This window comes from Rhagoletis pomonella, unplaced genomic scaffold, assembly GCF_013731165.1.
Source record: "Rhagoletis pomonella isolate Grant_MI unplaced genomic scaffold, Rhpom_1.0 Rhpom_scaffold_00003, whole genome shotgun sequence".
NCBI classification, from domain to species: domain Eukaryota; kingdom Metazoa; phylum Arthropoda; class Insecta; order Diptera; family Tephritidae; genus Rhagoletis; species Rhagoletis pomonella.
The window spans coordinates 66,828,430-66,854,081 of NW_023458557.1; the positions used below are offsets into that span (position 1 = coordinate 66,828,430).

Here is a 25,652-nt window from a genome sequence, read left to right on the forward strand (position 1 = left end):
ATTACTGTGGATACGAAAAATGCAAACAAAGTTTTTAAAGTGAATTATTGACACCCATGTATGTAGGTCTACAAACGATCACTCCGACGGCATGGATTAACAAAATTTTGAAATTAATGTAAAATATATATGTATAAGTATGTATGTATATGTACATCTATGCATGTATATATATTTAAAGTTCGCAGAAATATAATAATAATAATAATAATAGATTGGCGCTTACACATATGTTAGTGTTTGGCCGAGCTTCTCCTCCGACTTGTGGCGTGCGCCTACCTACCTACAGTTTTACGCCGACTCCGGACGGCGATTGTATTTTTATGAGAAGCTGTTTTTCATGGCAGAAATACACTCGGAGGTTTGCCATTGCCCGCCGAGGTACGACCGCTGTTAAGAAAAAACCTTTTTCCTATATTCTTTGCGATGTTGCTTTGACCAAGGCTTGAACCCAGGTGCTGCGGAGTGGAAGCGCGCACTGCTTACCACTACGCCACAGCGGCCGACATTGAAATATACTTGCCCAAAAAGTAGTTAATCATACCTACATATGTACATAATATTTTTTTATGTATGCATCAGTATCGGTTCTCCTTTCATAAGTGAATCAAAAAATTTGGTATATCTACTTTATGACTACCAACACAATTAAGGGATTGGGCATGGTGACATAACGACTCCTATTGTCATAAGTGAAAAAATTTACAGAACATTGGCAATAAACACAAGTCATTTTTGAACTTTATGTATAAGGACTGCGTCGAATAAAATAGTCCGTCATACTTTTCCTAGCCTTGTCGCATCTTCCTGTAAAGGAATTAGCGATAAAATGTCACTAAAATCCCAAGAGCAAAAAAGTAAAAAAAGAACCAAAGAACTCCTTGTTTATAAAATCTTCAGCACTTGTGGCAAAAGAAAAAGCTTAGGCTGCGCTTTCGGTAAGAGCGATTTTTATTCACACATTTCGTATGTTGTGGTCCCGGTAAACCACTTCAACAAATATACGCAGATACCTTGGCGGTGTACTCGCGCGAATAAAAATCGCTCTTACCGAAGCCGCAGCCTTGTTCGTGACAACGGCGACAATCAACAAGATCTTTATATGAAAGAATGCGACACCTCGCTTCATGCCACTGCGGCACAACGTAACTTTTGTGCCAAAATAATCCAATCCACCAAACTGTTCCAAACTAAGGACGAATGAAAAATACTGGGTTCTCGTTAAAAATTGCTGGATTTGCACATCGATGATGCGGCTTCGATTCCTGCTGAACTCTGGAAAAATAAGTCTGATGTTGAGATGTGGTGATCTCCGAAATAGCAGTTATAACTTTTACCGCTTATGCTTTGTTGTTTTTTCCACTTTTTCCTAAAAAATAAAATCGTGGTACAAATCTTAATAATTTTTTTTTTGTTTCGGAAGAAAACTTCACACCAGTCTTCGTGAACTTCCTTAGCGGCTCACTGACATCTCCCAAGTCTGCTAAAAACTCTTCTAAATGAGTCCGTAAGCACAAAAAGCTCAGGGTCGTAATCTATACCTTTGGCTGAAAGTATATGTCTCAAAAGTTTGAGCTTTTGTGCCTTCAATTCCCTTCATTCAATTTAACATTGTTTCCATTAAAAATAGATAATGCATAAATTTGCATCATGCTACTCGCCGATTCGTCCAAAAAAAAACTATTACCCGCATGCTGTAATCCAAAAGTTCGTAGTTACGAATTCGTAGCTCCGTTCCGAAAATTGGTATGCTGTAACCCGATCGTAACTATCAACGGCATTGCCAACTAAAATAGTGAAATTGGAAGCTCTTAATCAGCTGCTTTGACAGAAACAAATCAAAATAAATAAAATCCCAAGGGAATTGTGAAATAAAAAAAATAGTTTAATCATTATTTGAAAAGACTTTTCCTTAATTAATTAGAATACAAAGGATTCAGTGACCGGTGCACTTTTGTCCCAGGAGGAAGAACAGCTAACAGTTGCTAATATACAAAGGAGATTGTTCTGATCCATTTAGATTAAATGATAAAATGTAAGCTCCCTCCTTTTAAGGGCCTCCATTTCACTAGATATTGTGCCGCTTTAATTCTCGAAACGCTTTCCCAAAATTCTACCACATCCTCTTTAGCTCCTTTTACAAAGCCTCGTCCATTGTCCGGCCTTTCGCTCACACATTCCACCAGTTTTTCGTATTGCGAGCGATGTGTTGTGATCTCCGATCTGATAATTTTGTAAATATTTTTTTTTTCTATTCACACTTCAACTTACATACATATTTTTGCCTTTACACACTTTTTTATTGATATTTTAAAACCATTTGTTTCGCTTCGACACGAGTTGCTATTCGTACAAAATTTCCGACAAATAAATAAAAATGACAGCTACGTCGGATTCAGGCATACCAACATTACGAATTTCGAAGATGGCCTACGAATTACGAAATTACGATACGACAACGCGGATTCCAGCATACCAATTTTACGATTCGTAGCAAAATCGAGTCAACGACGGATTACAGCATAGGGGTATATATCCTCCAAACAATTAAGTGAATTCCGGCATCTCGACAACATGTTTTCCATCGTGCGTTGAAAAATTTCTGGAGCAACTCCAACTCCAAACAAAAGTCGTTTATACCTAAACAATTCCTTAGACCAGTGCTTCCTAAAGTAGGTTCCGCGAAACCCAAAGGTTCCGTAGAAAAGTCGCCGGAGTTCCGTGAAATTATTAATTTTGGACTGTTATTTAAATAATTCAATCAGGGCTGGTTCGTTTACTATCGCTTAAAGTTCGGTATGAATAAGCACGGCGGTCGGCAGTCGGTTTGAGTTCCACACGCAAGGAAAAGTTCTATAAACAGCATGACCGAGACGCGATTATCTATTTTCGAGTATATGTACTCGTGGCTGGTATTATTGCCCTACTGAGTGCCATACCTGCAGAAGAGCGTTGCACTTGTAAGCTTGTTTTTTTCTAACTTGTATGTTTTGTTGGTCGCTGTAGCCTGTTACAAGAGCGTTAAGCCACTCCGAATGACCTGCGTTCGGCCCTGGTCAAAGCAATATAGAAACAAGTAAGAAAGTCTAAGTTCGGGCGGAGCCGAACATTAAATACCCGGCGCAAGTATTAAATATATGTTTTCCACCTTTCCGAAAGCTACCGCTACATGATAAGCCGGCGTGTATAAATTTTAAGTATACTAGCGTCCTTAAATTTCAAAATATTGAAATTTCAAGCATTTCTGAAATTTACCGTTATATGAAAAGCGGCCGTAATTTTAGTCCGATTTCAACAATTTTCAATGGTTTACTTTTATGTGGCAAGCACAATAACCATACCGAGTTAGCGAGATACATATACGTGATCATAAGTGGGCGGTGCCACGCCCATTTTCCAAAATTTTATCATAAACGTATTTCCTGGCAAAGAATTGTTGCAACCATCATTTTGAATAAATTAGCTTTAATATTTACTGATTTATCGGGGATTTCGTATTTCTCGAAATTACCGTTATATGGGATGTGGGCGTGGTTATTGTCCGATTTTAAAAATTTTCGGCCATTTGGTATGCTGTACCAAGTTTGGAATAAATTGGTGCAGCGGTTACCAAGATATACACATGTAACCATAAGTGGGCGTGGCTACGCCCATTTTCAAAAAAATGTTAATATTCTTATTTTTCGTCTAAAATTTATTATAAGATCAATTTTGAGTGAATTATTTTCAGTAGTTACTAAAATATCGCAGTTTTTGTATTTCTGAAAATTACCGTTATATGGGAGGTAGGCGTGGTTATTGTCCGATTTTGCCCATTTTCAATACCATTTGTCCTACGCCCGAAAGAAGTGCCCGTACCAAGTTTCGTTAAGATATCTTAATTTTTACTCGAGTTATCGTGTGCACAGACGGACGGACGGACAGACAGTCACCGCTTAATTGATTTCTCTTTTCATTCTGATCATTTATGTATACATTTGTCTATATCTATCTCGATTCGTTTTTCCTGTTACTAACAACCGTTATGAGAACAAAGTTATAATACCCTTGTGCACAAGTGCGCTCGGGTATAAAAAAAGGTTTTTTCTTATCAGCTGTCGCCCCTCAGCAGTTAATAGCAAACCTCCGAGTGGATTTCTGCCATGAAAAAGCTTATTATAAAATCCATTTACCGTTCGAAGGCGGCGTAAAACTGTAGGTTCCTTCATGTTTTTAACAACATCAGGCCGCACACCTCAAATTGGAGTAGAAGCTCAGCCAGACATTTAGCGTTTAAGCGCCAAAATATAATTACACGGTGTTACAAAATAAAATATAAAAAATGCACGAACTTGTTAAGCGACCTAGTACTGGTCGTAGAGCTGGCCGAGTAATTCACGAAACTGTTTTCAAAATTTTTCCAACACCCTCAAATTCTCAACTTATTCGTAAAAAACCATTTTCGCATGACTTCCTGCACTAAACAATTTTTAGCTCGGTTATTTTTATTTAGGAACAAATCTGAAATTTAGACAAAATAAAAAAATTCCACGAACTTGTTAAGCGACCGAGTACCTACTGGTCGTAGAGCTGGCCGAGTAATTTGCGAAACTGTTTTCAAAATTTTTCCAACACCCTCAAATTCTCAACTTATTCTTAAAAAACCATTTTCGCATGACTTCCTGCACTAAACAATTTTTAGCTCGGTTATTTTTAATTTGAATAAATCTGAAATTTAGACCAATTTTTATAATTTTTTCTCCGTCCACCACATTTTTAGCCAAAACTTCAAAATAAAATAGTCTATTTTAATCATTACTTCGCAAAGAATGTGAAATCAATAATTAAAAAAATAAATAAAATATAATGAGACAAATTCAAGTTTTTCTGGACGAACTATTGAAACCTCAATGTGAATCCAATTCAACTGATTCAAATTTTCTGTAAAATTACATCGAAGCAATCTTGAAAAAATCTTCATAAAATTCATATCTTCCGAAATTGTCTATTGATTTTAAAAAATGGTACCTAGTTTTACTCGGAATCAACCACTATTTTCAAAGTAATGACTAAAATAGACTATTTGCGTTTGAAATTTTAGCAAAAAAATATTGTAGAAGTAAAAAAAATTAAAAATTTGTGTAAATTTCAGATTTTTTCGAAAAATTTTCAACATATTTACAATGTGTTCACACAACTTATTATTTCTTTAAGTATTCTTATTTCCAAAGCCATATAAAAACTTAAAATTGGGTACAAAATAACCAAGCTGGCAATTGTTTAGTGTGGGATGTTATGTAAAGTTGTTTTTTTAAGATTAAGTTGAGAATTTAAGGGTGTTACAAACATTTTAAACGCAGTTTCGTAAATTACTCGACCAGCCCTACGACCTGTACTAGGTCACTCAATAAGTTCATGATCAATGTTACAACATTTTTGAAAAGATAAGTGAAGCTATGTACTACATTTTGCAGCAAAAATCGACAACCATATTTCTGGCGAGGGTAAAATTATCATGCTGTAAAAGAAAATTAAATTTCTGGATTACCTGTGAGGAAAAGAAAATCAAGGAATGTTTCCCACTTTTATGCAACTTTCTACAAGAAATGCGATGAATTACCAAATTAAATGTGAAATGTAATAACTGGGTACTTGCTAAAACTCCTGAAGTCTTTGTGAGATTATTTTTCGGATGGTAGTAGTGATATCGAATGGGTACAAAATCCACTTGTCTTGGGTTAGTGTTAGGGGTGAATACCATGAAGTAGCTAAAAACGAAAAACGGTATCTATTAAATTTGCATTGGGCCCAAACGCGTGATTTTAAATCAGTCATTTGAAGGGAAAACAAAATGAATGTAAACAAACACTGCATGCAATGTAAATGTAATATTAACTTTGCTTCCTTCTGTCACAACGTATCGTTGTGAGACAGGGTTTTCATGATACACTTATACAAAAAAACAAATTCCGGTCGAAATTGGATGCTGCCACCCCTGCTTTCAGACATAATACCGAATTATAAAGCAATAATTAATAAAACTGTGAAACAATTTCATTCTTCAGTGAAGAATCTTCACATTAAAAGTTATAATAATATATATACATGATTAGTAAACGTTTTTATTTATGTTTAAATTGCAGTGCCTTTGATGTTTAGTAATTTGATGTCGGGTTCCTTAAAAGGAAAGGTATTTAGTGTGGGCTCCATTTTCTTATAGGTCTTGTCGAGGTAATCAAGAATCGAAATATGAAATTTTCAAAACACCTCCAAAATCTTTGCGCACTTAAAATCTTGTAACTTAGTTGATCATTGACCGATGTGCAACGGTTTAAGAAAACAACAGAACTTTCGAATGGTGCATATGCCAATTTATAAAACTTAAAACATCTGTGTGTATTTATTTGCTCAGCAAATACAATTGGAGTATGCACAACGGTGTCGTCAGTGTCGTATAGTTGTAGTCGTAAACTTTAAAAGGTGAAATAAATGTTTAGAAAGCTTTAAAACACAACCCACGATTTTTTAACAGTGTGCAAATTCAGAATATGCCCTTTATGGTATATTTCTAATATCCAAAATATATTTTCAGCCTTTTAAAGTTTATGACATACAAAAACTTTGTTTTACACAAAGGTATTTCATTTTCTTAACTCTTCATTTACATAAACCATTTTCATTTTATCCATTTTCCGCGAATGGTGTTTGTGTGTCAAGCTTAATGCCCATGCCGAATTTGGTGGATTTAAATTAAGTAGTTTTTGGAAATACTTAATCAAATGTAGGCGGTGTCATATTTGAAAATATGATCCTATAACTCCGTTTTTAATTCAAATAAGTCCTTATGTATGGAGTTTGAGCATTCTAACGTTATTATTTAGTCTCGTCTCAAGTCACTAAATTTTAGACTAGCAATTAGTGACTAATTTGTGACTTGAGTTCACCAAAAAAGTGTAGTGAAAACAAGCGCGACAGTCAACTGATAGCATATATGTACGTCTTTTGCTCGCGCCGCTCCAAGATTCGCATTGGCCGAATGGTCAAAACATTAGACTGCCGCTCAAGAGATCCGGGTAGGAGTCCTCCTCTGGCGCAGAGCATTTTTTATTTTTTATTTAATTTTTTCTCTTTCTTGTTAGTTTTACTTTTTTTACATAATCTTTAGATTTTAATGTTTCAAAAACAAAAAAAAAAATTTCAGTGAATTTTTATGATATGAAATTGTTGTTGAACAAATATTTCTTCGCTTCATTTTAGCGTCTTTGAAAATAAAACAGAAAGCAACCATCTTTTCTTCCATTTTCTTTTTGTGACCAGCTCAGAGCCAGCTGACAAATTAGTGACTCTTTGTTTGAGACTAGAGACGTGAGACAGCTTACTGAAATCCAGGGTAAGTGTGGCCGAAGGAACAAATTTATTATGACCTGCAGCTAACTTAAACGTAGAATACGTGATATTATTAAGATCACGTTCAAGTCTAAAACGGTACACGAAATATTCGTTTTGATTGTATTGAATTGAATTTAATAAATCAATATGAATTGCAAAATATTAATACTTAGCAATAGATAAGCAAATCCACATTAACTTCAATCATATGTACCATCAGCTTGCGTCTGATATTGTGGTATCACCATATTTCATCTACGTGATGAATAAAGTTAAACTTTATTTTTTAAATACGTGACAACGCTCCTAAGTACAGTTCAGAAATAAAGCCCTTTTAAACCCATTTCATTTGATACCCATATCTTTAATAATTACTTTCACTTACTGAATAGTTTGAGTTTACTTTTTTAAATAGGTGGCAACCCTATTTAATATTATTAATATTTAAAATAAGGATATCTTACCACCTTCGTTTCACGTCATGTTTTAATATTTCATTTAATTAAATTTAATTTTAAAACAGGTGGCAACCCTATTCAAAACATGTTTTAACCAAAACCTTTTTAAACTTTTTTAACTGACACACATATTGCAATATAGGACAGAAGTGGATAAAATGAACATATTCTACAAAGGATTGAAGTGTTTTAACGAACTACCGGCCCAAACAAGAAATTGTGAAAGCAATGCCAGCTTCAAGAGATCATTACTTGATCACTGTCGAACACTATAAGATAGATGCTCGGCATGGAAACAAATCCTTTCCATCCGGCCGGGTTGCTCTGGATCCAATCCATTCAGACAGCCTGCTGAATCTGCAAATCTTGACAGAGTCGAAACACCAATCCCCGAAGCACCGTCCTCCTACCCAATCAAACAGTGTGCTCTGGATCTAGTCCATTCAGACAGCGTGTATAACATCGGAAATCCTGATCGAACTGAATCAACAATATGAGAAGTGGGGGTGCAGATTGGAAACTAGTCCTTTCCAACTGCCCAAACAACTGAAGCTACAATATGAGAAGTAAAGGTGCAGATTGGAAACTAGTGCTTCCCAACTACCCTAACAACTGAAGCTGCAATGTGAGAAGTAAAGGTGCAGATTGGAAACTAGTGCTTTCCAACTGCCCTAACAACTGAGGCAATAATATGAGAAGTGAAGGTGCAGATTGGAAACTGGGGGGCTACTCTGCGATGTGATGCGAAGGAGCAATGCGATGTGAAATACAAATACGCCGTAAGTAGTATGCTGTGACGGCTGCCTAACGCATCGCATTGCAGTGTAGACCCCCTGGTCCTTTCCAACTGCCCTAACAACTGAAGCAATAATATGAGAAGGGAAAGTGCAGATTGGAAAGTAGTCCTTTCCAACTGCCCTAACAATACGGCCTGGAACTTGCCTGTTCAGACCACTTGTCTAGTTTGCCTGTTCTGCCGTATGATTGGGAACTGCAATTGCGTTTTCTTGGAATTTCCGACCATGTACACGATTATTCAAATAAACCTTCCAGGTCGGAACTTTTTGGAGGGGGCAATTTCATATTTTTATTCATGCGGCCCAATATAGACATATGTAATATAATATATCGATGGCTGAGTGGAAGATCGACCTATCTCGGCAGCCAGTTCGAAAACGCTCTATCTCAAAAAACTTTTCAAGAACGCCCTATTTCAGAACTCGTTTCAAAAACGCCCTATCTCAGCTTTCGATTCAAAAACGCCCTATATCAGCATATTTTCAATACATTTTAAAGTGAGAGAGGGCGTTTTTGAACCGAATTTTGAGATAGGGTGTTTCTCAATTAAACTCTGAAGTAGGGCGTTCTTGAAAATTTTTTTGAGATAGAGCGTTTTCGAACTGGCTGCCGAGATAGGTCGATCTTCCACTTAGCCATCGATATATTGTTTTTGTATACATAATTTTATATTTAATTGAAAATTTTGCAATAAGAACATCACAATTCATATACATATGTATGTACGAATATCATAGTTGTATTATTAAGGCGTAAGACTGTAACAAATAAATAAATAAATACATATATAGACTACATATCTAATTCCCTTAATTCAAGTTTAATTTAATTTCTAAAACATATGGCAAACCATCTTAAATAAAAAGAAGAAAAAAACATTTTTAACGAACGTAATTTATACCCATACTTTAATAATTCATTTGACTTATTAAATAATTTGAGTTTAACTTTTTCCACTGGTGGAAACCCTCTGTAATGTTATAAATGCTGAAACTACATTTTTCGTGAAAGTCTTTTCTTTGACGCCAATATTTCAATATTTCATATAATTTAATTTAATTAGACTTTTCAAACAGGTGGCAATCCTGTGCAAACTATTTTTAAACCAAAATCTCGTTAAAACTTTTTCGTCTAACACTTGTGTTGTGATACACATTTAAATTGTCTAATCCTCTTAATTCAATTTGAATTTAATTATAAAATCAGGTGGCAACACTCCTACATGCAGTTTGAAAATAAAGTTTCTTCAAAACAATTTTGATTTGTATTCACATTGAAGTAATTTATTTAACCTATTGCTTATATTGAATCAAACTTTTTAACAAGGATGCAACACTCTGCAAAATATTTTTAAACCACAACCTCTTTCGTCTGACATCCATATCAGGATATACATTTCAATTTCCTGCCTTTATTTAAGCCGAACTTGCTTTTTGTAATAGGTGGCAACCTTCCTACATACAATTAAGAAATAAAGCCTTTTTAAACCATTTCGATCGATACTCATAGTGTAATATTTTTATCAGGTGGCAACTCCTTTTGAAGAAATAAGAAGTTATTATATCCACAGACCAAGCCCTTTAATTTGTGACCTCATTTTGTAAATCGAACAAACGGTACAGATCTGACGTGACGAAAAAGTTTTCGCGTATTATGCATTCATATGTATGTACATACCACATCCACATTAACTGCAATGAACTTACATATGTACGTATGTATGCATGTGCTGCGATTATCATGTATGCCCATATACATACATATATGAATAAAATAAAAATACTTAGAAGATATCAACCAATACTTCCCATACACCAAACGAAAGGAAATAACTTGAATTTTCGATTAAAGAAAACAACAAGTAATTTTTAGCAAAAAAGAGAACACCGGCTTCAATCTACAGGGTGTCCCAGAAGTAACGTGCCAAACTTTAGGGGAAGGTAGGTGGGGGGGGGTGAGCTCCCTGGTAAACAAAAAATTTTCAGGTAAAAGTGACACCGTTTTTGAAATATTTAAATTTTTTCGAATTTAAAAAAAAATCGTGCGTTTTCATGTATTTTCTTTAACTGCAACTACAAACCGGGTAATACTTAATAAATTTTTTATGTAAAATACTTCCAGATAGTTGCCTCTCCATACTCAAATGCAATGTAGTTAAAATATATTAAGGAACCATCATAAAATTAGGACTATTTCTGGATTTTTCACTTTTTGATATTTTCTTCCCCAACTTTGACTATCTCGGGTGAAAAAAAATGTACTGAGCTATAACTTTACATTACATAAAAAAATTGCTCATTTAATAAAGATTTCAGAAAGGTGACACACTTACTGTTTTGAATAGAAAAAAAAGTTATAGCCGCTTTTGTGGGTAAAGGACTGAGACACGCTAGAATGTATTTAATAGATTTAAATTGAATTTGCTCTTGTTACCGTCAAATGACATGCTAAATAGTACAAAGGTACACTATTACCTGCTTCTGACATTATTTTATGTTACTTACCGGAATTCGGACTAGAGTCTATAACAAGGGCTATATCTATCAATATTTTGTGTGAAGGATGGGTTCACGTGAAATAAGATATACATGAGTTGTTTGAAGAAAAATTTATTAATTTATTGATAAAATATGCTCAAATTGGCGACCTTCTACTCTAATACAAGCTCGGCACCTTTTAAGAAAAGACGCTTTTAGAGATCTTAAACTCAATTGGGCTCTCTCAGCAGCAGCTCCATTTATTTGTTCCCGCAAATGCTCTTCGTTTTGAATTGTTTTTGAATAAATTTTGTCCTTAAGACAGCCCCAGTAGAAAAAATCTAATGGATTCAGGTCTGGCGATCGAGCGTTCCACGTGATTGGCCCGTATCGTCCAATCCATCGGCGAGGATAAGTTTCGTCTAAATGAGCTCTTACTTCACGCCCGTAGTGAGCAGGGCACCCGTCATTTTGCAGCCATAGTCTTCGCCGCAGGTTTAAGGGTACATCTTCCTAAAGAGTTGGAAGCCGTTCCTGAAGGAACTCTAAATAACTGTGAGAGTTGAGCGTTGGCGGCAGTTCCACAGGTCCCAATATCTGACAGTTAAAAATACCGCACCATAAATTTATTTTGTACCTTTACTGCGAACGATCTTCTCTCATTTCGTGAGGATTATCTATCTGCCAACTGTGAAGGTTATGTAAATTAAAATAACCATCACGTTTGCATGATGATTCATCGCTCCAAATTATTTTATTAAAAAAGTTGGAGTCTGATTCATGCATTCGCAACATTTCACGGCAAAATCTAACTCTCGACAGGTAGTCTCTTTCTTGTAGAGCCTGAACACGTTGAATGTGGTATGGATGAAATCGATGGTCTTGTAAAGCTTTGTGAACTGTAGTTTTTGGTATTCCCGTCCGTCTTTCCATCATTCTCACTGAAGTCGATGGACCTAGTTCCACTTCCTCCAACACAGCTTCAACATCTACCGTTGCAGGACGTCCTGTTTCGCCGCCACGCCTTCCAGGTATGCGACCTTAAAAAAGTGAAAAATGATAGTTAACAAGCAAGCAAACAAGAAAGGTGTAAAAATCACTTACCTTCATATATTTCTCTATGGGTCCGGGCGAATACTTCACGACCCGGATGGCGACGATTGGGGTATCGCTCTGCATAGAGTCTTTGAGCAGCTCTGGCATTACAGCAAGCTTCACCGTAAATTAGGTGAATATCCGCATATTCATGCGACGTATACTGCGTGTTCTCTGTCATAGTATTAATAACACCATGTTCGAAGGGTCCAATTTCACAAAATCCACTTTCACTAATTCCGGTAAGTAACACAAAATAATGTCAGGAGCAGGTAATAATGTACCTTTGTACTATTTAGCATGTCATTTGACTGTAACAAGAGCAAATTCAATTTAAATCTATTAAATACATTCTAGCGTGTCTCAGTCCTTTACCCACAAAAGCGGCTATAACTTTTTTTTTCTATTCAAAACAGTAAGTGTGGCACCTTTCTGAAATCTTTATTAAATGAGCAATTTTTTTTTTGTAATGTAAAGCTATGGCTCAGTACATTTTTTTTCACCCGAGATAGTCAAAGTTGGGGAAGAAAATATTAAAAAGTTAAAAATCCCGAAATAGTCCTAATTTTATGATGGTTCCTTAATATATTTTAACTACATTGCATTTGAGTATGGAGAGGCAACTATCTGGAAGCATTTTACATAAAAAATTTACTAAGTATTGCCCGGTTTGTAGTTGCAGTTAAAGAAAATACATGAAAAGGCACGATTTTTTTTAAATTCGAAAAAAAGTAAATATTTCAAAAACTGTGACACTTTTACCTGAAAATTTTTTGTTTATCAGGGAGCTCACCCCCCACCTACCTTCCCCTAAAGTTTGGCACGTTACTTCTGGGACACCCTGTATATACATATATAAATGTGAATGTCTGTTTGTTTGTTACCTTATAACTTCTGAACCGCGGCACGAAATCGCACGAAACTTTGCACACTTATTTGCTTTTACCCCGGGAAGGTTATAGGCATAGAGAAAAATGGGCGGTTCTGCACCTCCTATACTAACTAAAATTTTCATGTTGTATATCTCTTGAAATATTTGTGGTAGAGCATTAGAACTTGCTGTCGAGATAAATAAAATTAATTCCATACTCATGGGAAAAATTGGCGGTATTGGAAAAGGGTTCGTGGCACCTCCCGTAGGCGTGAATTATTTAATCAGCTCTACCTTTGGAACCGAAAGTCACATGAACTTGAAATGTGGTATGCAGACATATCTATGGTAAGTGCTTATAGTAAGGTACATATATAAATCAGACTGTTAAAGGGGGCATAGCACTTAACATAGGCTTGGACATTTTATCAGCCATAACTTCGGAACCACAAGTCACATGACCCCTTTAATTCCTTCTGGCGTGGGGTGAAACCCGCGCATAAAAGCTAGTTCTATATATATATATATATATATATATCATGATGGGACCACCACTGAGACACAACCTTTCCGATGCAAAAAGAATTATCGAAATCGGTTGACGTGCTCCAAAGTTATGCGGTAACATACATAAAAAAATAAAAATAAACAAAAAAATAAAGAAAATATTCCAACGAACTGCTAACCTCCTTCTTTTTTGGAAGTCAGTCAAAAATAAAGTCATTCGAGCGGTTTTCGAAAGTTTTGGGAATAAAAAATATTTGCTAATTTTTTTTTAGCAATTTTTTGTTTTAAAATGCTCAATATTTGTTGAATTTATATAAAATTTGCCCACAGTAATATTTCTACTGCTCCAAAGAACCTTATCCCGAAAAGGAAAGTTACATCTGCAAATCATAAGTTTTCAGAGCACTTTAAGGGCTGAAAATTTACCCCAAAATAAGCCAATATTTACCGTTGTTTCTAGGACAGACACCGAATTGGTTACTTACAGGAATGTATCTGTCGATAGGTTTGGAATTTTGTCTTTGAAACGCCATATTTTTTTGAAATCGCTTTACTAATTCTCGTTAAATGAGCGTTTTCGTGAAGCTCTAAAAATTACAACTACAACATTTGAGCATAGCCTCCATCGAAAAAGCAAAATTTCGGATAAAATATATTACCTCAAAGGAGAAATTTGAAAAAAAGTAGTTTTTTTATTTTAATCTTCAATCGTAACCATTTTCTAGGCTTGCACAAGATTATTTCGACTGCTGAGTGGAAGATCGACCTATCTTAGCAGCCAGTTCGAAAACACCCTATCTCAAAAAACTTTTCAGGAACGCCCTATTTCAAAATTTGGTTGAAGAACGTCCCATTTCAGAATTCGTTTCAAAAACACCCTATCTCGGCCGCCGATTCAAAAACGCCCTATGTCAACACATTTTCAATACATTTTGAAGTGAGATAGGGCATTTTTGAACCGAATTCTGAGATAGGGCGTTCTTCAACCAAATTCTGAAATAGGGCGTTTTTCAATAAAAATCTGAATTAGGCCGTTCTGGAAAAGTTTTTTGAGATAGGGCGTTTTCGAAAGGGCTGCCGAGATAGGTCGATCTTCCACTCAGCAGTCGATTTATAGAATAAGAAATCGTGTAAAACTCTTCGTCAACGTCAAAAATTAAAGCAATGGGTATGTAGATACTATGAATGTATGTATGTATGTCAAATCGAACTTTCTGATACTGCTTTTTGTCTATTTCCGCGATGCACGTATGTATGTAGGAAGTTTCACTTTCAACTGTGTAACCAGACTTGAAAAATATAATCAAAATTAAAATTATTTTCATTACCGTTTTTATAAATTTATATTATAAGAGCGTAAGATGAACAAAGGCACGCCAAGCTAGTAGAAATCAGCAGTAACTATTTTACGCAGAGCAAACAAATTTTACTATTACAATTATCATAACTACTGTACGAGAACAAAGCATTTCTGTTGACGTTACACAAATTCGCGAATAGGCAAAATTTTCGGGCTTATTATAGTGCGTCTAAAGCTGAAGATTATTATCGAAAGGCAATATTTATACCGCTAGCCGGCCGCTGTGGTGTAGTGGTAAGCAGTGCGCCTTCCACTCCGCAGCACCTGGGTTCAAGCCCTGGTCAAAGCAACATCGCAAAAAAATATAGAAAAAAGATTTTTTCTTAACACCGGTCGTCCATCGGCAGGCAATGGCAAACCTCCGAGTGTATTTCTGACATGAAAAAACAGCTTCTCATAAATATGCAATCGCCGTTCGGAGTCGGCGTAAAACTGTAGGACCCTCCGCTTTGTGTGACAATATCAAGGCGCACGTCACAAGTCGGAGGAGAATCTCGGCCAAACACTAACATATGTGTAAGCGCCAATCTAAAAAAAAAAAAAAAATACATATATATTTATACCGCTATTGGATAATATTTTGCTCGATCTCCGAGAAAGATTGCCGAAAGAGACATTAACCATTTTTGATTTGAACTTATTACTTCCATCTAAAATTGTGGAATATAATTCACCTGACGAATAAAATAATGCTATCGGAAGCGTAAAATCACTTGGAAAACGATACGAACTTTTCTTAGAAAAAGACGGTAGTAATTTGGAAGGAGAGTATAAAGTGTGGTTGGAACGATGGACAAATAAGGAAAGCGAAAAGCCATTCCCAAAGTCAGCAGCAGAACTTCTTGGTAAATGCGACGAATATGCTTTTCCATTAATTAACAAACTTCTCCGCATTCTGGTCACACTTCCAGCTAGTAACGCTACTTCCGAAAGAAGTTTTTCAACCTTTCGCCGGTTAAAAACATGTCTGCGTAGTACCATGAATGAAGAAAAACTGATAGGTCTAGCACTTTTACACGTACACTTAGATATTGAAATTGATACTGAAAGGATAATAGAAAGATTCGCAAAAGGAAAGCGCAAAATTTAATTTGCAATTTAAATTATTACAATAAAAATTCTGAATAAGTTGTTAAGTTACTTAATTACATCCTTCATTTTACCAACATTGTAAGCAAGAAATAAGTAAAAAAAATATACCCCAATTTTTTTTATTTTGAAATCAAAAAATATTTAGGCAGTGCTTAAACGCGCTCAAAGGTTTCTATGTATTTTATATAAAATTCTTGAAAATCTATCCCCCTTATTCTAGAACCCGAATTTTCGTAATTCGTAATTCGTAGCTACGCTACGAAAAACGAAAAATGCTGCAACCGTTGCGTAAACATGTGTGCATTTCCAGCTATCAGTTGCTTTTCGAAGATAGCTGAATGAAGGAAAACAAAGTGTAAAGGAATTTAAAAAAACTCATGAAGTGCTTATTTATTGTAACATTGTTTGGTTTTACATATTTTGAAGGAAACGGTGGATTCTATTGCATTTGCAATTATAGCAGCGGAGTAAGAGCGCGCTATGGGAATGCTTTCACAAAGATATGCGGAGCTGTCGGGCATAGTAACCATGGGCGCGTCTATGTCAACTTCTGGTTGAATTGTTGAACCACAAGCCAGAACTACTCCTATGCCTGAAGAACTGGTTCTCAATTCACTTTGTTAGGTCTACCACCTGTTGCACTTGCTTCTGCCTAGTAGAATTCTCCATTCTGTGCTGCCGGAGAAGAGGGACTTCCGCATGTCAAAGGTATACAACACTTCTTGTGCACATCACTCCGGCTACGCCATCCACAGTATTTTTGCGCAGAACCCACGTCGAAATTTGCAAAAAAGTGCATAGTACAAACCGAATTTATTAATTAGATAGTGCTCGGAAATTTGAAACATTTACTTTAAATAAAATTTAAATCCTTTGATTACACGTGATGTTAAAGTTTTTGGATTCGGATTATGCGTTTGGGCACAACAACCGAAAATCATTGTACAAATAACTAAACCGGACCCAAGTTTCTCGATAAGGGTCAACAAAGATTCTGTTTTACTCGTTTATATAAAGCAGTGGATAAAAATATACGTATATATGAAGGGCAGATTTATCTGTTTAAATGAACACCACTAATATTTCCTGCAAACACACATCGATTTACGTCTTTTATCTCGCCTCCGACACAGAATTGTTTTCGTACAAAATTACGCAAAAAAGCTTACTCGTTCGTTTTTAGGCATGCCATTGTTACGAATTTCGAAAGTTCGAAAATATGATTCGGATTGCAGCATACTATTTCTACGATTCGTAGCAAAATCCGAATACGAAAAAGTTGCAGAATAGGGGTGTATATTTTTCGAACGGAAAACTGTGGTTCTCTTCAGGAGACTTCCAATATTAATATCAAATTGTTTTTTTAACCATTTTTTAATACTAAAGATTTTTTATTGGTCCCCCATTGCATTTTCTGGAGGTTTGGAGGACCTATAAAATATAGTTACCATGAAAAAATGGTTAAAGAAGCAATTGGGTATTATTGTTGGAAATCTCCTGAAGAAAAACTGGATTTTCCTATCGAAAAATAATGATTTTCTAGAATTCTACACTATTTCTATGAAAAACTGTTTTTCCCCCATATAAAATACATGGAAAACTTTGAGCGCTTTGAGCACTCCCTAAATTTCTTTTTGTTTCAATTTTATCCTATTGTTTATTGGCCGTTCGTTACAAACAATATTGTATATTTTTCGAGCTCAAGGCCACATGAAAATCAAATTTAATTTTCAATCCTAGGGGGTGGCGGCATTCAAATTCCGACCTTATATTTTCACATACATTTTTGACCACATTAATGGTCAGAGAACGAGTACACAATGGTCAGAGAACGAGCACACAATGATCGAGCTTTTCTCAATATTCATCGTAATTTGGATGTTAATGTTGACTCAGCATTAAAAGAATTTTTATCTATACCTCGTTGAATTTCATGTGACTATTCCTTGAGTTGTGCTGAATTATATCCACGATTAAATACAATGCTCTAAATAAAATAATGATATTCTTGGATGTTACGAATGACGAATGACTTTACATAAATTTATACATTTTAAATATGAACCAAATCGGACCATTAATACGGGTTTTCGAACCCTGTGCCACCCATCGGGAAACTTTTTGTGGAGTTATTCTTTTTTATGTACAGATGTAGGTAATGTAATGTCGAAAAATTCGTTGTCTGCTATGTGAAAGTATTTGGAATTTTTGTAAAGGTAATTTAGAGAAATGTCCCTTTGAAGTATACTGATTCGAAATTGGACCAATTATGTGTATCCCCTCTTTATACTCATGTGTTCCATATATACCGCCTAATAGTCTATATAAGCTTTATTTTGATCATGCTAATAATGTTATAGATTTAGCAGTTTTGATTAATAACACTGGTTTACAGCAAAAATGTTCTATGTGTTTGCTTTTCGGTGTAGCAAAAAGGGAGCGCAGGGTGCGCCCGAGATTATATTTTCTGATTTTCCGTGGAAATAAAAGGCACAGGATTTTAATTATACTAACGAATTCATGAGTGTTTATTGACTTCAATCAAGCTTCAACGAGATTTAGTAGCGGTATGGTTAAACCAGTAACAAAGTTCGCCCGTGTGGCGTTCTGTGACAAAAATGCAAAAAACAGTGCGATGCGGCTGCGATGGCGTTTAAAACGTTAATAAATCTTCCAATTTAATTGCCGGCACCAGTCACCCCATGAATCCTCTTACAATTTCAACATGAAACCTAATTCACCAGACTCATTAACAATGGTGTACAGTAAGTGGCGTTGCCAGCCGCACGCGGATTATAGAAAAATATTAATGGAATACTTTACAAAGTTCTTAATCGAATTCGATTAAGTTGGGACTCATGTCCGCAACACTATGGATGCCATTATGAGATTCCTATATATTGCTATTGCTCGAGCGCACTTGTACAAGAGGGTATTATAACTTTGTTCACATAATGGTTGTTTGTAACAGGCAAAACGAATCGAACATACGATATAAACAAATGTACACATAAATGATCAGAATGAAAAGAGAAATCGATTAAGCGGTGACTGTCTGTCCGTCCGTCTGTGAGATATCTTAACGAAACTTGGTACGTACACTTCTTTCGGGCGTAGGACGGATGGTATTGAAAATGGGCAAAATCGGATAATAACCACGCCTACCTCCCATATAACGGTAATTTTCAGAAATACGAAAACTGCGATATTTTAGTAATTACTGAAGATTATTCACTCAGAATTGATATTTGCAATAATATTTAGACGAGAAATAAGAATATTATAAATTTTTATGGTTACATGTGTATATCTTGGTAACCGCTGCGCCAATTACTTTCAAATTTGGCACAATTGTTAGCCTTGCTACAGCATACCAAATGGCTGAATATTTTTTAAATCGGACAATAACCACGCCCACATCCCATATAACGGTAATTTAGAGAAATACGAAATCTTCGATAAATCATTAAATCTTAAAGCAAATTTATTCAAGATTGATGCTTGCAACAATTCTTTACCAAGAAATACGTTTATGATAAAATTTTGGAAAATGGGCGTGGCGCCGCACACTTATGATCACATATATGTATCTCGGTAACCGTTCTACCAATTTGTACCAAACTCGGTATGGTCATTGTGCTTGCCACGTAAAAGCAAAACGTTGAAAATTATTCAAATCGGGATAAAATTACGACCGCTTTTCATATAACGGTAAATTTCAGAAATGCTTTAAACTTCCATATTTCGAAATTTAAGGACGCTAATTTTCTCAAAATTAATACACCCCGGCTTACCATATAGCGGTACTTGCGCCGGGTATTTAATGTTCGGCTCCGCCCGAACTTAGACTTTCTAACTGGTTTTTCTATGGATACGTTTTCGAGATATTTCCGATTTGCCGTTATTCAGCTTAAAGCAAAATTGGTTCCCTTTAATCACGTATATCATACGAACCAATTTAACAATCTTAAAACAAAATACGGCAAATAAAAGCTAATAAAATTCTCCATAAACCGTGTATACATAACTTTCCGATAGGACTTATAGTTTCTGACAAATTAATTCATCATTCCAGTTTTTTTATTTTTTAATGAAAGAATTAAAAAAATCAAACTTTAACAGAAGAAAAATTTTAAAAATAACAGGTTATAAAAAAATCAGATTACTAATGAAGAAAAACGATGAATAAATAAGAACCAATGAGTGGTCAAATGAAAATACGTAAAGATTTTTTGTATGAAAAATTAGCAGGAAAGAAAGCTACTCATACGCCACGTACACCTGAGTAACATGCTTTTCTGCTCATATTTCATACAAAAAATCTTCGTGGATTTTCATTTGACCACTCATTAGTGCTTATTTATCCACCGATTTTCTGTATTAGTTATTTTATTTTTCTTTATAACTGAGCAGGCTTTAGCATAAATGCAAAAAAATTGGCACAGAACCTGTTATTTTTTTAATTTTTCTTCGGTTAAAGTTTGATTTTTTTCATTAAAAAATAAAAAAAAACTGGAATGATTAATTAATTTGTCAGAAACTATCAGTCCTATCGGAAAGTGATGTATACATGGTTTATGGAGAATTTTATTAGCTTTGATTTGGCGTTTCTCGTTTAAGATTGCTAAATTAGTTCGTAAGGTAAACGTGATTAATTGGAACCACTTTTTGTTTTAAGCAGAATAACGGTAAATTGAAAATATCTCGAAAACGTATCCATAGAAAAAAATAAACTCGATTTCCGGAATCACCGAGCAATTCGACATAAAAATTGGATAGTGGCGTCTGGAGAACAAAAACCAAACTAAAATTTGTGATCCACTGTAATTTGCAGCTGGGAGACTACAAATTAAGTAAAATAGCATGGTATTGTGTAGCGGAAAATGTGCTCATACCCAGTAATGTAAACAGCCCTTATGAAATTTATATTATTGACGAGTTTTATAGTTTACAATTAACTCAAATCAATTGTTTTGTAAATGAACTAATTTGTAGGGAATTAAAGTATAATATTTACAAGTCTGATAGACATCATACCCCTGTTGTTTTGGAGCTTCGGTTTTATCAATTTGCTAAGTTATCCCATATGAGTATCTCAAACTGGAATTTTAATCGACGCGATTTTTCCCACATCAATAACCTCCTTTCCGGATTTGATTAGGTAACGTCATTTGGATGTCAGCATCTTACTGAATGTTTATTTTCATATCAAAAATTATGCAAATATGTGATATTCCCGTCTTTCTGAAAAAGGTTAATAATTTACCTTGATACAATAAATGATTAAAAAACCTTAAAAAAAACTTGCGTAATAAGTATTTCTAATTGTTTAAAAATACGGGTGATTGGCAAAACAGAGTTCTGTGCGATAAATACCTGTCGTTTTCTTTCGAGTTTCTTATAAGAACTATTTACTTGCTTTTGAACATAATTTTAAAACAAATCCAAAATCGTTTTAGAATTTTATAAACTCGAAACCTTCTTCTTCACTTATTCCATCGTCTATATCTTTCAATGGGAGGACATCTAAATCACCCTTTGAGACCGCTAATTTGTTTGCTAGCTTTTCCAAATCAAATTTTGTTTGTGATCTATTATTGATTGGGGAATTAGGCGATATGGGGATTTCTCCCTCGTTAGATTTTGGAGGTTTGGAATTATCCGAGGAGGGCGTATCTGCTCGATAAGCGAGGTTATTAATTCGAAGTAGGCTGATGGTCATGGAATTTCTGCATTATTCCTCAAACAATGCATTACTTCAATTGCTGAACCACTTTCACTATTATTTAATCTGTCTCTCAAATGGAGCATTTTTAGGATGAATGGAAAGTAGCTTTTATCACTCCTGCCTTTAAAGCAGGCCTCAAATGCCAAATTTCCAACTACAGTGCTATTTCTAAACTCGCTAACTTTGCTAAATTGTTTGAAAAAGCTTTTAGTACTATAATGATCTTTACAACCAAGCCGTTTATATTTATTTCCCAACATGGTGTTATCCCTGGACGCTCAACTGTTACCAACCTAGCAGTATTCTCAAATTATTGCATCTCTTCTTTTGTGGATGGATGCCAGGTATATATACCGATATAACGAAAGCGTTTGTCAAAATTCTGGATTGGCACAAATCTTATCTAGTCAACAGAGTCAATTTTGTATCAGTCGATAGTGTAAAGTCTCATGCATATGGTGCTACTTCGGGCGTTCGCCAAGGCAGCATATTAGGTCCATTACTCTTCTTAATGTTTCTTAATGATGCCAGTGTTTCTTTTAAACAATGTGGTCACCTTTTATATGCGGATATATGGAAATTTTTAAATACATAAAATCTAACTCTGATGTACAGGCGATTCAAAATGATTTAAATATTTTCTGTGACTGGGGTAGGCGAAATAAGCCATAACTTAATATTAATAAATGGTGTTTTGTGATATTTCAGACACCACTCTATGCTCCTATAATAAAATTAAAGAGATTGGAGTTGTGTTTGACTCAGATTTCACGTTCATAGATCACCTTAACTACATTATTCCCAAGGAATACGCGTCACTGACTTTCATAAAGAGGAATAGCTCTGAATTTAACGATCCCTATACCAAATAAATTCTATACCAATGCTTTCGTGAAATCGAAACTGAAGTATGCGTCTGTTATTTGGCATCCTTATTTTGATACTCACTCTAAAAGAGTAGAGCGTATACAAAAAAATTGTCTGCGTTATACCAGTTGAAGTTTGGTTTGCCAAATCCGCCATATATTTCTCGCTGTAAATTAATTGATTTGCACACTCTTGCCGGAAGAAGGACTATATCTGGGCTCATGTTTTGAGCATGATATTCTTGATGGAAGTATTGACTGTACTGTCATAAAACTGAATATTCCTGTTAGATCTTTAAGGTATTGTGAACTTTTCTCAATAGAATTTTATAAAACCAAGTATTCGCAAAATTAGCCTATTTCTAGGATGTTAAGTGAACTCAATGCTTTACCAAATAGAAGTACAGAAATAGATGTGCTCTCCAGCCGCTGTTGTCAAGCCGCCTTGAGGTCAAGTTATATTTGGTCTTAAGTTAAATGTTTAACGTTTTTTATTTCCATATATGTATATAGTAAAGAACTGCAAGAATACAATTTTTGGAATAAAATTAAGCATAGGGTGCCCCTACGGTATTCCAGAAAACTGTGTTTTTAATAATTGCAAATTATATATGTATGTAAAAATATGTTATTATTTATTATTTTCTTTAATAGAACGGGGCTTTAGCTTTCGAAGGAGGAAATAAAAACCTGCTCATGTTTTGCACTTTTTGAAATAATGCGTTTTTTTGCTAATACGTAAAATCATTTTTTCTCAGTGATATCAGATCAGCACGATTCGTTCTATTTTCAAACATTAAGTGTCAGATTATCAGCCTTATTTAGTATCACGAACGATACGCAACACGAACGATTCGTCTTCAGACGACACAATCTCTGATTGCGATTATATTAGTTGCAATGGTCTCGGTTGCGTTTAAACCGGCTAGAATGATGCTGCCGGACTAATTTTTTAAGCATTCTTCTGCAGACGAATCGTTCGTGTTGCCTGATGTTTCGTGATACAGCATAAAGGCTGACCTGCAGACGATTTATTTTTTTTTAAGAGTTGCCAACTGTTAAACAATTACATTCAAATTTTTTAATAAGTTAATTGAGATGGGTATCAATCGATATGGGTATTACAAGAGTTTATTTCATAACTGCACGTAGGAGGGTTGCCACCTTTTTAAAAAGGATTAAGTAATTGCAATAGATAAATATCAGCATATGGGTGTCAGACGAAAAAAAAGTTGAAAAAGTGTTTAGCTTGAAAATATTATGAAGAGGGTTGCCACCTGTTTGTAAAGTCAAATTTATTTAAATTAAAATAATAATTGTGTCAAACCAAAGGTTTACGACATCGTATTTGTTATTTTATAAAAAATACATACACATATGCATTTTCAATCAGTGATTTGTTCTGATTACATTACTTTTAAATTACTGGACTCTTAAATTAACTATAAAGTTTCAGGAATGTTTTTAATTTTCACTTATTTCTTGATAAATATGTGAAATTTTTTCTATTGTCTGATACCCATATTGATATACTTATTTCAGTTGCCTAATTTCCTTAATTCAATTGAATTTGATTTTCTATACATGTGGCAGCCCTACGCGTGTCACTTAGAAGTAAGGCATTTTCAAAACCATTTCGACTGATACCCGTATTGTAATACCTAATTCATTTACATACTTGCAATCAAATTTTTAACAGGTGGCAACGCATTAACAAAAACCCTTTATTGTACATCTATAGGCCAATCCCTGGAGTTTGAAACCTAATTTTTGAAAATAGAACGCGCTATATGTACATATACATGTAAATGCTACAAGAACCCAAATTTTCAACTTCAAACTGCATTTACAGTGAAAATATGAAAGTTATCCAAAAACAAATTGAATTTTTGAATTTAGCGTCCTCAATTTCACTAAGAAGCGAATTTTCATTTAAATCCGTCTACAATACTACTTTGCCCACATTTTATAATAGAAGGAAGGACTATGCGGCTGCGCCACCTAGCGGATTTATTAATCTTTCACGTTGCATTGGCAATGGGGTCTGCGCTAAGTTTCAAGTTTCAAGTCCCAGTCTTCATCAGAAAGTTGGTTAAAAATTAGTTGCAAAATTTTATTAACGCCGGTTAACTTTAATAAAAGCTTGTAAATATAAAATAATTTATAATTTCAAAATATACAGGCAGGTTCTGCAATTCACTTCCTAGTTAATTTCAGTCAAATCCGCTTTGAATTAAAACTGACAGGGGTTGAAATTCACTCGAAAGTGAATATCGGAACATGCCTCATAACTTTATTTATTCAACGCATACTTGATCGTTTTAGTTTCTGAAACTACTACTTTCTTTCATCCAATAGAAATAAAAATATTTTCCACGAATGAAATATATCTGGTTTCGGGCGTCTAGAAGTAGCAGTGCATTTTTAAGCGTTTAATTATATTAGTAAGTTTTTTTGCCTGTTGATGAAAAATGTTCGAATATCTCGACTCACATATATTTGAGAAATAGTATTTGTGCGTCAACGTATTTTCACCAAATTAAAGGCAATACTCACGGCTGCGGTTTGTGTGAGTTTTGGCATATTGTGTGGTGAAAAGTGTTTAGTTTAAAAAAAAATCGTTTCGTTTAGTCGTTTGGTGAAAATGTGGTGTTGTAGCACTATTCCACTAATTTGGGTATGTTTGCGAATACATGGCGTATGAGCGACTTTTGTTTTGTTAACACTCGTGGCAAGTGAACTTTCAATGCTTAATTTAATATCATAACATAGGTTAAAAAAATAACTCTGTCAATAGCTCAAATTTAAATAACACTGCATTTTTTCTCGTTTCAGCTACTATACCGAAATGCGGTGGCTGTCATGAACTAATACTTGATCGTTTTATATTGAAAGTGTTGGAGCGGACGTGGCATGCGAAATGTTTGCAATGCAGCGAATGCCACACCCAACTAAATGATAAATGCTTCTCGCGAAATGGTCAACTTTTTTGTAAAGAAGACTTTTTTAAGTAAGTTAAGCTACAAAATTAC

At 34.9% G+C, this 25,652-nt stretch overlaps 1 protein-coding gene across 2 annotated transcripts in view; it reads left to right on the forward strand.

The window, feature by feature from the left end:
* The window catches only part of LOC118735379 (LIM/homeobox protein Lhx3), a 173,805-nt gene that overhangs the window by 135,646 nt on the left and 12,507 nt on the right, over nucleotides 1–25,652 (forward strand). For both annotated transcript variants that reach the window (XM_036465099.1, XM_036465100.1), the window contains exon 2: nucleotides 25,456–25,630. In XM_036465099.1, the coding sequence (XP_036320992.1) occupies nucleotides 25,456–25,630 (175 nt within the window). The remainder of the gene's footprint in view (nucleotides 1–25,455; nucleotides 25,631–25,652) is intronic.